The sequence below is a fragment of the Petromyzon marinus genome, chromosome 24 (genome assembly GCF_048934315.1).
Source record: "Petromyzon marinus isolate PM22_M1 ecotype Great Lakes invasive population chromosome 24, UKy_Petmar_22M1.pri1.0, whole genome shotgun sequence".
NCBI classification, from domain to species: Eukaryota; Metazoa; Chordata; class Hyperoartia; order Petromyzontiformes; family Petromyzontidae; genus Petromyzon; species Petromyzon marinus.
The window spans coordinates 11,504,181-11,516,997 of NC_133690.1; the positions used below are offsets into that span (position 1 = coordinate 11,504,181).

Sequence of the window (12,817 nt, forward strand, 5' to 3'; positions counted from 1 at the left end):
TAGTAAAAAACAAATTTGAACGTTTAATTTTATACCCGATTAATTCAGAGGAAGTGTAAATCGGAAGCATTATTTACATACAAGCTGTCGTAAGGGAACTACCATAGGCTGATTATACATGTTTGTGATTAGCTTGCGACATGTTACAATTTATTTAAGATTCAAAACAAGGACTGGAAACCTCTTAATTCTAAATTATCCAAAGTGAGGAGTATTCCAGTAGTTTTTTTTGAGAATTATAACAATCAGTGTTGTCACAACTGCCGATGCCGAAGTTTAAAATTGTGAGTTTTTTAGCGATCACTTGCAATGAACCAATACTCCGGTACCAAAAACTATAACATTATAGTTAATTTTTGATTTAAAGCTTTCGTGACTGCAGGGATTCATATTCTTGGTTCTTTCGGTAAAGTCACGTAGAAGGGAAACAATAAAATAATACATTGTAATAATTGTTTTATATTTGTATTATTTTATTGTTTCCCTTCTACGTGACTTTACCGAAAGAACCAAGACTATTAGAGTTAATGGCAAGATTGCAATCGTCATGGCGATAAGACTCGTGTTATGAGAGCAAAGTGACAAAATTATTTAATTTTGTTTTAACCATTGTTCAATTAACACCGGATTGTTTTTAAGGCTCACATACTTTATTCAAAAATAATTTAGCTCTGATATACAAATCTGAGATGCTAGGCAGGTCTGAGCCCGGACAAATCTCGGATAGTGAGGTGTTGTCAGCTGCTAGGGGGCTGCATTGTCAGCTGCTAGGGGGCTGCATTGGTAGCAGAGGGCAGTGCAGCAAATTCCGTTGTACTGTACCGTACACCCGCGCCTATGTTCCACACCGTCACCAACTCGCACTGACCAGGGGTGGTAAGGTACGGTGAAATAGGATACACTCGCCGTGAGAAAGCCCTTATATCCAGCGGTGGATTGACAAAGGGACTGTAAGTATGCATGGCCATGCCACTTAAAACCATCCGACTTGCTCCTTTACCAGCGCTGGAAGTCAAAATGACTGACGTTTGGCTCACAGTCGCAAAGCATGCGAAATACGTTCATCGCTTGGCCAGCAGCTGCAAATCAGACCTAATAATAATTCTAGCGATGCCAGACCGATTCAGTGACCAGGAAGAAATACTTTTGCACAATCGTTTTGTAAAGTGGCCTGCAAATATGGTTACTGAAGAATGCAACCGCAAGTACGGAGATGTTTTAAACAGGTGCGAATATTATTGCTGATTAACGCAATAACTCGTCCAGTATGTATCTTTCTCCTGACGATTGAAACCGAATCCCACTTAAGAACCTGGGAATCGTTTCCAGCTACAACGGCTGCAGCAGCAACAGCAGATTTATATTAATCGTTTCAGTACAAATCCCATCGTCGCAAAAAACTTCACAAACATTGAGCGTACAACGTGGCACAAACGCAGGAAAAAAAAAACTAAGAAAAAATAAAAATTCACAATGCAAATAATAGTGACGCCTACGGAAAGCATAACATCAAAAGGGATACACGGTTACCTTCCTATGATGCTTCCTTAAATCACTAGGCTGAGTGGAACGACAGCAATAAAAGAAAAAAAGAATCAACAGTGAAGGAGTGCGGAAAAAATCTAGAGTTTATAATCGTGACGTCGAAACTGTGGCAAATGTTACAGACATGCTTTGCGTTTTACCGTGAATCAAAAACTTTGAGACACCACACACACACACACACAACCGAATCAGTGATGGTGAAGGATCCTACAAACATTTGTGGAAATTATAGGTTAATCATTATATGGAAAGACCTGGCCCTACCGTGGAAATGTAGAATTTGCATCATGAGCTCAGGATTGTAAACGGGAAATGAATGCCACCAAAAGTTTTTTTTTTTGCACAAGTAATCACCGTTGAGCAATTCTGAAATATGTTTTTCGTAATTGCGCCCAGCAGCGGTAAAAATGCCGATTTCTGTTCAAGTCAAAACGTTTCGTGAATACGTACGCACTCACAATGTTGAAAATGAGGATTAGCAACGACTTGCTCCCGCAGCAGTGCGCGCTCGCTACAATTTTTACACATTTCTCACCGTGTAGATTTGTGGTTTTGTTTGTTCGTTGGTTAACCGTTTTGTCATGACGTACAATTATTCTGTGACCATGTAAAAATCAGAGTGACCTCTGACAGTCGGAAAGAGAAAAAAAAAGGGCCACGGATTTATTTGAGGTCATACGCCGTTTTGGCACCGTCGCTGCGCTCTTTCCGAGCTCAAAGATCAATAAAAAGCCACGACCACTGAATTGAGAGAGGTCGATTAATGTTTTTATTTCTCGGCAGAGAGCACGTGGAGATGAAGCAAGGCTTCAGCAATCGTTTAGCCCCTAAATTTTGCTGGATTCATCGTCGTTATATATCCCCAGCGAATGGAAGGGGTTTTTATCCCGTTCAAGCCGATGGGAAAAAGGTGGTAAAAGTCGAGTAAAGGCCACCACGCATGGCTTGTGTGGGAACAGGGCTCGCTGTTGATGATTCTGGCTCCAAAAATAACCACATTTTCCCAAGTGTGGCCATGAAGTCCTGGTGCCCTAGGACTGGCTTGTACGAGACCTATTGTTGGCAAAAAATGTGAGGTTCATCTGAAGGCCTAGTGACACCAGATCCCGTTGACAATTTGGTGCGATGGGCCGTACAGATGAGCCAGATTTCACAATGGGCTTCCTCCTGAACAGCGTTGACAGGCAATCACATTTATTAGTCATAAACATGTGGGTCCTCGGAAAGACCTGGAGAACAGATCATATTCATGACCCAATCAGGTTGGGGCCTTCCTTCGCCAGATCTGACGAGATGGGGCACGTTCGAGGTTGAGCTCGGACGGTGTTTCAGCACGGCTGACCACCGCACGCAATAGACAGGTGGCAACAGGCATCGTGGCAAGTGCGGCACAACATCCACCGTTGTACCGCTCTCCATCTTCACCAGCTCGCACTGACCAGCGTGGTGAACGACGTACGGTCAAATATCGCTGACGGCTCATAAGGCAGTAGAAACGACAATATCGGGCTGTACCTGTATACGTCGAACACAGGGTCCATGCGGTCACTTGGCTATTTCTTTACGAGCCAGCGCTAGCGGAGACCTGGCTCACTTGTCAACAGCCCGGCCCACGTTACGTACGAGTGCTGGGCGGGCAACCGGGGCGGCGGGGTAATGTACGCGCCGCCCGCACGCGCCGCTCGTTACCAGCGTCATGGCCCCGTGGCGATCCGGGTCATGCGCGGGGCTGTGCGTGAGCCGCTTGGGCGTGGCGTATCCGCTGACGGGCGCCGAGTTGGTCGCGAGCGTGGCGGTGGCAGTGAGCGAGCCGGGGATGGAGCGCGCCGATCGCAGCCGTGGCATGGGCATGGTGCTGCTGCCGCCGCCGCCGCCGCTGCTGCCGCCCACACGGATCTCGATCTCCTCGGCCAGCTGCTCCGTCGACTCCTTCTCCTCCTGGATCAGCCTGCTCAGCACGGACGCGCCCACGCACATGGCCACGGCCGTCACCGAGCGAACTCGTGGCAGGCAGCGACAACGTGAAGGGGCCGGTGCACTGCAGCAACGCTTCGTTAAACTCGGCCTTCCGTTAACGTGGGGTGGTGTGAGACACGTTATGCGCGTGATCTATTCGCTGCCAGGTGAAGGCTTCCCCCAAGCTGCCATCATCCCTCAGGGTCTCACGACCCAAGGATCCGATGAAGGTCCTGCACACGAGCGGATTTCATCGCCCCACTGGCCACCACCATCCCCCCCCTTCTAGCGCTGCGGTCTATTCAAGCCCCGCTCACCTTTCTCTCCAGTCATTATGACGACGTCCCTAACCCGAACCTTGAAAGCGCTTCACAGCACCGCCTTGGCGCAGATTGGCGAAGTGGGCGGGGGAATCCCAGAAGCGCTACCAACGGACGTTTGCCACGGCCCGCGATCGAACGCAACGTCGCCGCGGCACGGTAACCCCTGCGCCCGTGGCTCCCGACGGACGTGGCGGGCGGCTGGCGGCGGCGGCTAGCGGCGCCGCCAGCCGCCGTCGGGCTCACCGGATCTCCTGGTTGATGGCGTCAAGCTGCTGCTGCAGGCGGCGCGCCAGTGTGTGCGCGTCCGAGTGGCCGACGGGCGACAGGAGGTCGGCGGCGCTGAACACCGTCTCTTGCTCGTCCTCGTCCGACCCCTCGGGGTCGCTCTCAAAGGCGTGCGCCACGCTCGCCAGCACGCTCGCCTGCTGCGCACGCTGCCACGCCTGCTCGTTGAGGGTGTGCACCTGCAGCGCCGGCGCCGCACGGGGGAAAGGGGACGGGGTCAAGGCCCACGCGACGGGGCGCCGAGCGCATCGCTCAACGACGCTACCCCCAATTGACCCCTTCTTTACCCCCCCCCCCCCCCACCACCCCCACTCGTTTTCGTTAACTGGTGCCCGTCAGGTCCACCAACGTGCGGCCGGATGGTCCATTGCCTGCATGCGTTTTGTTTGCGCACCTCCTGATCAGTATGTACGCTGAGCTACCTTTCGCACCGTACGTAGCCAACAGCGCTCATCGAAGATGCGGGGGAAGGACAACAAACTAAACACAGAAGGCTGTTCTAGAGAAATGAGTTTTCAACTTAGGTTTGATCAGTGGCTACTCCTCGCTCGCCGTGGCTCGACGCAATCAGTGTCCATGTGGCCGCAAAACACGTCCGGGCGGGTTAACGGACTGCTTAAAGAATCGTTAAAACGCTAATTTCAGTAAACAGCAAATAAGGTTGTTTTCGGTTAATTTGCATGTTTTGTATGTTTTGTGTATTTGTTTTTATCTGGGCTAGCCCTATTCCCCATTAATCTGAATAACCGCGAGTCGACTGAAGTAAGGACACCCGTTGAACTCCACTGTGGCCCAGATTCCCATCGTGATGACCGTAATGTTTTTCTTTCGTCAGTTTGTAAAAATGTGTCTCCCATGCCAGTAATGGAGCCGATCAGCAAAACAATTTCCGTTTCAGCAACATGGGAAGGAGGGCCAGTCTGTGGATTTTGCTGAACGCGTTCAAATACTGCAATTACGAAGCTGCGAACGAGCGAATTCATCCTCTATTTATAACGTGAAGACATCGTTATGAACAACTTGTCAAAATCACAGAATAAATGCATAGCTCACATGAATATTGTATGAATTGGATCAAACGTTGATGGAAATAGCTCGTACCAAAATCCCCCAAAAAAGCATGGCTATGGGAATATAGAAAAAAAAATGTTGTCAAATACTTCAATGCACAGCCAGAGAATGTACTGCATTGGAAAGTAAATGTAAGTAAAGACAAACTAAATTAGTCAAATAAAATAAATCACAGCATATTAATATTCCTACATCAAACGGCGTTCAAAAGAAAAAATCCACTGTTGATTTGAATACTCTCGTTGTAACTTACACGGCACGATGTTCCAATCCATGAGGGCATGATGTTCGGTAAAAAAGAAAGAGGTCAGTTTACAACTTGCCCACCACTTGAATTGCTGACAACGTAACAACTGCTCTTCTTTGGTTCTTTCGGTAAAGTCACGTAGAATGGGAATAAAATAATAAAATAAAATTCTCACGACGTTTCGGCCACAACACAAGTAGCCTTCTTCAGGTGAAAGGAACAAACCTGTCGGGACGACAGAGCTTCAATGTCGTCCCGACAGTTTTGTTCCTTCACCTGAAGAAGGCTACTTGTGTTGTGGCCGAAACGTCGTGAGAATTTTATTGTTTTAATTTATTATTTTATTCTCATTCTACGTGACTTTACCGAAAGAACCATAGAAGATGAATCCTTGCAGTCACGAAAGCTTTAAATCGAAATATAACAACTGCTCTTCATGTACTGTTAACATGACAATTCATTAATGGCACGTGACTGTCTCTCAGTCATTTGTAGATATTATAAATAATGCAGACACAATACTACGCAGCTACAAATAACCACGTTCAGCAACGCGCAACATTGTATGCGATCTCACAAGGTCTGTGACAATGGACCGATGGACGCAAAGCGAAACATCTCGTTCAGTGTAAGTAAACAAAGTCCAGAGACGGCGTCTTGGGGAGCTTGTTTAGCGAAGCCTCCGTTCTATAAATTAGGCCTTTCAGCTCCACTGCAGTCCACCACATTGTGAGGTTTTTCTGCCTGAATTCGCGTTTGACTCTTCATTTAACCGTGCCCATTCCGAAATAGCCCCAGTGTCCATTTGCGAAACAAGTTTATAAAAAAAAAAACTCACGGTGACAACTCACCCGCGGCGAACAGAATTGTAGGCGGAATGCGATGGCGCTTGATGCTCAATGTAAACGAACTGGACTTCGGAGTCCGGTACAACGGCGTTGTTGTATTCACACTTTATCGCTTGAGTTAGTGAGTGGCATATTAGGGCAAGCATGCTGCACAAGGAGGTGGCCTAGCTGGCACCAAAGTCCTTCCACCTTGTGTTGGCCCAGTGCAGACGTTTAAAACGCAATTCCAAGTACAGATTTTTATCCGCTTCAAACCTCAGAGGTGTTCAGTCGGAGGTGGTTTTCAGGACCGGTTCAAACATCACTCGCCACCGGTGTTATCTGCGGTTGGGAATCAAGACTCGTGACTGAAAGATGCGGGGGGAGGAGCCTTTACTCGAGCAGCGGATTATAAAAGCGCTGTTCCTCATACATTACAAAATCGGATTACAAATTGCACGAACCAACGAGGCAACGGCCGAGCCATGTTCAGATGCCAATTGCCACCGGTTGTTTTTTTTTAATGCGTGGCTAAGAATTCGAATTGCGAATTTGCAGGAATTGAAAACACGGCGAGCTTAACCGCTTCGACTCCACACCTCGGGCTGCCCGCACAGGTACAAAAACGTGCGCACGCACATCAACGCCGATGCACTTGGGCGAAATGTTCTCACGGAGGCGCGCTTAGAATTTGTTTTTGGATACGGTGAGAGTACTCCTCCTTCGCTTGCTGTTCATGGTAAAAAAATAATAATAATAATGCGTTCCCGTAATGGTGCAACCAAATTTAGACCAGCTCGGGTAATCGCACGGTGGCTAGGCTGGGAACCTGTTAAGGATGTGGCCGAGAGTAGTTTTGACGCCTGTCGGCGGATAAAATGAGCCTGTTATTCCCGTGGAGGCGAGAAGTGCTGGGGGTGATTAGGCCAAAAATGAGCTTGGCAGTGAGTGTGTGCGGCAATTGGATCACTGGGCAGAAAATGTGCACAGCAATTTGAACGAGTTATCTAGAGTGCTATGAAGTTATTACGGAGGCCGGGTACATCCGTCACTTTTGTCGAGTTCACTCAGTTGTAAGGTAGAGGCTATTAAAAAAAAAATTACCCGATAAGTCTTTGCTCTTCAGTACGCAAGCAACAATACAACACGTAAATAACCAAATGTAATATTCAGAGTAACTTACAGGCCTTTGTCACTCCACCATAAGATGAAAGCCTTTTCACACTGCGACAGTCTTAGTGGTCGTTTGACCAGACTTCACGATACTGGTCGGGTGGATCTAAGGACGGCCCCAGGATTAGTTCAGATATCGCTCAGCCGTGGCCGGGAATCAAGCTCAGCACTTGGTGATTGTAGCGCATGGTGCGCCAATCACTGCACTAGCGTTACCCCCATTTTCTATACGTGCGCACACTACAGCCTGCGCAGACGTGAGCGTGAAGAACCCCGACCTTGCTCGGGTCTTCACGCAGCGCGACGATCCTGCCGGTATGCGGCCGCCGGTGGACTAGGCTCGAGTTGGAGTAGTGATCCATGGGCTCCATCGCCGCCGATCGCATGGTGAGGCCCAAGTCGGGAGCACTGCCAAGCCTCGTCCTTCAAACAACGACAGCAATAACGAGACACAGAATCACCCACGTGTCCACCCTGCGTTCAAACACTGTCGCGTGACGCGACTCTTCACTCGCCAATGTGGAACAGGGCGAGGTGGCTCAGCGGCAGAGTGAGCAGCTCGGCGTGGAAAAGGCCGCGAGTTCCAATCCGAGTTGGAGTGGGGGGGGGTTGACCCGAGTCCCATCATCCCTACAAAGGTCGATAAAATTTAGTACAACACTATAGAGAAGTTAACGGTGGATTGTTAACTGGAGAGACCTGCCCCATTGCGCAAGACATTTGACTTTGGAGAGCCTATAAGTCATAAAGGCTCACCCCTTGGAAGAATTGCCAAGGCATTCCATGTTGTATTTTTGAAGGTCGACTGGTCTATAAATCACTTGCATCAAAAAGCTGCAAGTAGAAACAATACCTGCTTCTCCACTTCACCCGTAACAAATTTGTTCCCACACTGCATTGCAGAATGGAGCATAATTTTGGGTTTAAACTTTCCCACCGGAGGGCCAGCGCCAACCACGGAGGGCGCGCCGCGAGTCCCCGAGCCATCCGCCGGGTAATTACTCCGGTGCCACGCACCTGCTCAGCATTGGTTCGCAGCCCGGGTTGAGCCTCCATTGGTCCATCTCGGCCCGCAACGTCGCCACCTCCTCGAGCAACCGCTCCTGCGGAGGGAGGCAGTTTCTGTCAAAAAAGAGTCTGCACGCGGCGATCTGAGTTTGCCCAGATCGGTGCGTGTGTACGTGCGTGCGTGCGCGTGCGTGTGTGCGTGCCGTGCGTGTCAGCGATTTACCCGGCGACCCGAGTTGGATTCCCACTGACAGCAAACACCAGTGACGATTATAAAGTATTAAAGCTTTCGTGACTGCATAAAATTACTCATTGTTTTTTTTTTGGTAAAGTCACGTATGTAGAAATACAATTAAATTATATTTAAAAAAACAATCACGACGTTTCGATCACAACGCAAGCGATCTTTTTTGTTTTAATATAATGTTATTGTATTTCTACATACGTGACTTTACCAAAAAAAACAATGAGTACCAGTGACGATTATCTGAACGTGAACGAGTCCTCGGCCTCCCCTAAGTCCACTCAGCCTCAAACATCGCCACTAGGGAGACAAAGGTGGCCGTGCGTGGTGCTGGCCACCCATCTCTCGTGTGCCGTGCTGGCCTTCATAGATGCTTGCTAACAGCACTTGCCCCAAGAGTCTGTTAAGGCTATACAAGAGATCTTTGTCTTGTCTATATTTATGTCAGAGAGCAATAGAGGGGCAGTGGTTCATTTAATTTAAATTCAACTATTTTTTTTATTTTACCAGGTAAGGAACACCGAGCTATGTAGCTTTTTTTTTCAGAAGCGACCTGGCCACAAATGACAGCTCAACGAAGTGGCTCATCATGTCGAAATTTATTGCAGCCAAATACTCTAAACACATGTTTCTAAATGAGGAGGGGAAAACCGGAGGACCTGGAGAAAAATCCATGCAACTATGAGGGGAACAAGCAAACTCCAAATATATAGGCATGAGGGTCGGGATCGAACCCAAAACCTCCTGTACAGCAGGCATGCGTGTGCCATGCATGCATGCGCGTGGTTAAGTGGGGTCGATACGTTGCCTTGGACATCGGTGAAAATTTTAATTTGAACATAACTTGTGTCTGCCTTGGGTTGCCAGCTGACAAGGACGATCGCAGGCAATGTGTCATCATCAGCACTCGGCAGCTGGGGAGCGGCACGAGGTTGCCAGCTTCACACCCCCGCGTCTGAATAGGTGCAGCTCGTGCACCTTCAAACTAAATGGAACATCTACGCTTTGTGCGGGTGCGTTTGTCCATGGTATGGGCACTGGAGCGGTCTACCCTACCGTGCCGTCCGCGCGGTCCCAGTGGCTCCCCCGTTCCATTGGGCCCGTTCCCAGGCCATGTCTGAGATGTGTGCCGGCATGGCAGCGGGGGCGGAGACACAAAGACCTTTCCTCCAGCCACCGCGGCCAATTGAAGGGTTTGAGAATCGAGCACCCGTGGGCTGTAATTGAACAAGGCTCGCCGGGAAGTAGGTCCCAGGCTGCTACCTTCTTCACCTTGCGCTCGAGCAAGTGAGCACTTTCCATTATTCCTTGCCACGATCAATAAAACTATTTTCAGGAAAAACCCACCAATGTAGATGGGAGTTCATACTCTTAGCTCTTTCGGTAAAGTCAAAGTTTATTATTTTATTGTCTCCCTTCAACGTGACTTTACCGAAAGAGCTAAGAGTATGAATTACTGCAGTCACGAAAGCTTTAAATCAAAATTTAGATGGGAGTTATCTATATACGAAGGACGCTTTAACAAACACAAATCGTGACTGTCACTGGTACACTGTGACATGATGCCGAGAGCACAATTGGGAACGAAATTAGGAAAAGGAAAACAGCCGATTATAATTTGTGTAGATTATTTTTAAAAAAACCCCGATAGTGTAAGGTAATTTTTCTACGTGCACGGGACAGTGTAAAGTGATTTTTCTGCATGCATGTTCTAATACCGCTGGACCCGCGACACGCTCGTTAAATTATTTAGTGATCAAATAACGGTCAGCCGAGCGGCTACTATGGGCGTTAGATGCGCCGGTAGTGTTTCCACGAGATTCGCCGGGGTAACCGGGAGTGCGGTGCCAATGATACCTTGTCATGCTGCGTCTCCTCCAGGTGTTTTCTGATGCCGTCCAGTTCATGGTTCAGAGAATTCTGCAGCACACGTGCGATAAACACCGCCACAGAATAAGCTCTCGCTGCACACATTCACCAACGAGACCTCTCCCGCGCTAATATTTTTACCACGTGTTGTCTGTATGTTGAATTTCCTTCGCACCGCATGTAGCCAACCGTGCTTATCGGAGGTGCGGGAAAAGTACAACAAACTAAACACAAAAAGCAGTTATATATATATAAAAAAAAAGAGTTTTCAATCTAGATTTAAAGGTGACTATAGCTCTAGTGGCTTCCTAATATCGGAAGGAAGAGCGTTCCAGGCGGCCACAACAGTCATTCAATTCAGCAGTTATTTACGAATGACAAATTAACATATTTAAATGTACACAGTTTCCAAATACATGTTTAAAAAACAAACATTATATTATAGCATAAGAGGGCAATGACCGAACATACAGTATGAACACGAACCACAGTGTGGAGTTCAGATATCACCGACGCGCTGCAACGGGCAACGCGCACAGAGCCGTCAATCACAGAGCTTCACCGCTTGCTGATGCTGCAGCTGCCCATCCAACTATGACGGACCTAAAATGAACGCACTTCACACCGCATTGATTTATTTCCCGCTGCCCTCGTCAATAATGTATTAACGATGGCGGGAGGTGGGCGCGCGTCCGGAGCGAGAGCGATTTCTGCTACGGGTGGCGTGGTGGCAAGATATTAACTCCCTCGCCTGGTACACAGGAGGTCGTGGGTTCGATCCCAACCCTGACGCCTGTATATTTGGGAGTTTGCGTGTTCTCCGCGTGGTCGTCTGGATTTTTCTTTGAGTCCTCCGGTTTTTCACTCCACATTTAGAAACGTGCTTTTAGAGTATTTGCCTGGTGTAAAGTTACACGTGATAAACCACTTTGTTGAGCTATCGTTTGTGGTCATGTCGCTTCTGAAAACAGCTGTACAGCTCAGTGGGCCTTACCTGGTAAAAGAAAAATAGATATCACCAGTTGTGATATCTGATCTGGTACCGGGCTTCCTCTAGGTCGACTGAGCCTTAAATGAGCACCGGCCACAGTGCATGCGTGTATGCGTACATCGAGTGGGGAGTGGTGGCGCGGTGCCCAAGCGGGATGTGCGATGAACCACGCGATCCGAGTGAAAGCACGTTGCCACGGCTAACCCCATCAGTGGTGATATCGGAATCAGTGCCAGGCCTCCCCGAGGTTGATTGACGAGTAAAAAGCGTGCTTGGTACGGTGTATAAACATGAGCCAGTGCTTTCAAACAAGACATATCCCATTCGTCTGTTAAAAGTCTATATGAGGGACCTTGGCCTTTTTGTGTGTATATGTCTGTGGGAATATACTTTGGCAGTTAAATTCACCATTAAAATGTTGCATATGAAATGGTGTTTCAGCGTCCTTTACTTTAACGATGTCAACTTTCTAAGGTCATGCTCATGAATAGTGTAACAATTACCCCAAAGTGATGGGGTGAGTAGTGGTATCGGGATTGAGAATAATTTGTATGCGTGCTTTTAGACCGAGAAAATTCTAACATAATTCCCTTCAATTTCATCTTAAGGTACAACTCTCAAGGAGATGGGAAGGCCAAACCAGTACTTTTTTGTACGCTCATTAAAATAACAACTATTATAGACGACTCATTACCCATATCAGATATCACACGTTTATTAAAAGTTATTAAGCTCGACACGAAGTGTGAAATCGTGTCAGAATAACCTTTGATCTTAACATCTTTTAATATAATACTGGCAGAGCAGGGCACTAAATGGAACCAGTGGAATTGCTCTTGCTGCGATGTCATTTTTGATTAGTAATTATATAACGAGCTTGGCCATTCAATGTTCGTTTACCAAAACAAACTCATGCGCACTCACATTTAAATACAATTACACCAACTGGGTAACAATTAGAGAGTCAGGCAGCTTTGTGTAAGAGCACTTGTCAATGAAGCAGTTTTCATATAATCGCCGGTGTGATTCCCAGCTTGATTTGGAAATTCCTACCTGGACTTAACCACTGCTTGCCGTGTAAAGTTTACAATTACTTGGGGATATTGCTGCAATGGCAGTGGTGCACAAACACGGGTAACAATATAAAATAACTCGATACATTTCTCAATAATGCTGGCCGTAAAAAATAAAGTATAGGATAGGTGACGTTTTGGGCAATGTCCCTTCTTTGTATCGACATTGTGTGAGGGCCTGGAAAAAAACATTATTTTATTATTT

The 12,817-nt window shown here is 47.6% G+C and overlaps 1 protein-coding gene across 15 annotated transcripts in view; it reads right to left on the bottom strand.

The window, feature by feature from the left end:
- The window catches only part of LOC116945543 (liprin-alpha-1-like), a 273,534-nt gene that overhangs the window by 42,323 nt on the left and 218,394 nt on the right, over positions 1-12,817 (bottom strand). For 10 of the 15 annotated variants that reach the window (XM_032959931.2, XM_076069404.1, XM_032959936.2 and 7 more), the window contains 6 exons: positions 10,537-10,599; positions 8,445-8,530; positions 7,706-7,850; positions 4,068-4,288; positions 3,235-3,493; positions 1,531-1,560 (listed from right to left, as the gene is read on the bottom strand). In XM_032959931.2, coding sequence (XP_032815822.2) covers positions 1,531-1,560; positions 3,235-3,493; positions 4,068-4,288; positions 7,706-7,850; positions 8,445-8,530; positions 10,537-10,599 — 804 coding nt within the window. Of the gene's footprint in view, positions 1-1,530; positions 1,561-3,234; positions 3,494-4,067; positions 4,289-5,433; positions 5,619-7,705; positions 7,851-8,444; positions 8,531-10,536; positions 10,600-12,817 lie in introns of those variants that run through there. The other 5 variants (XM_076069408.1, XM_032959941.2, XM_076069406.1 and 2 more) reach the window with 3 other exon arrangements.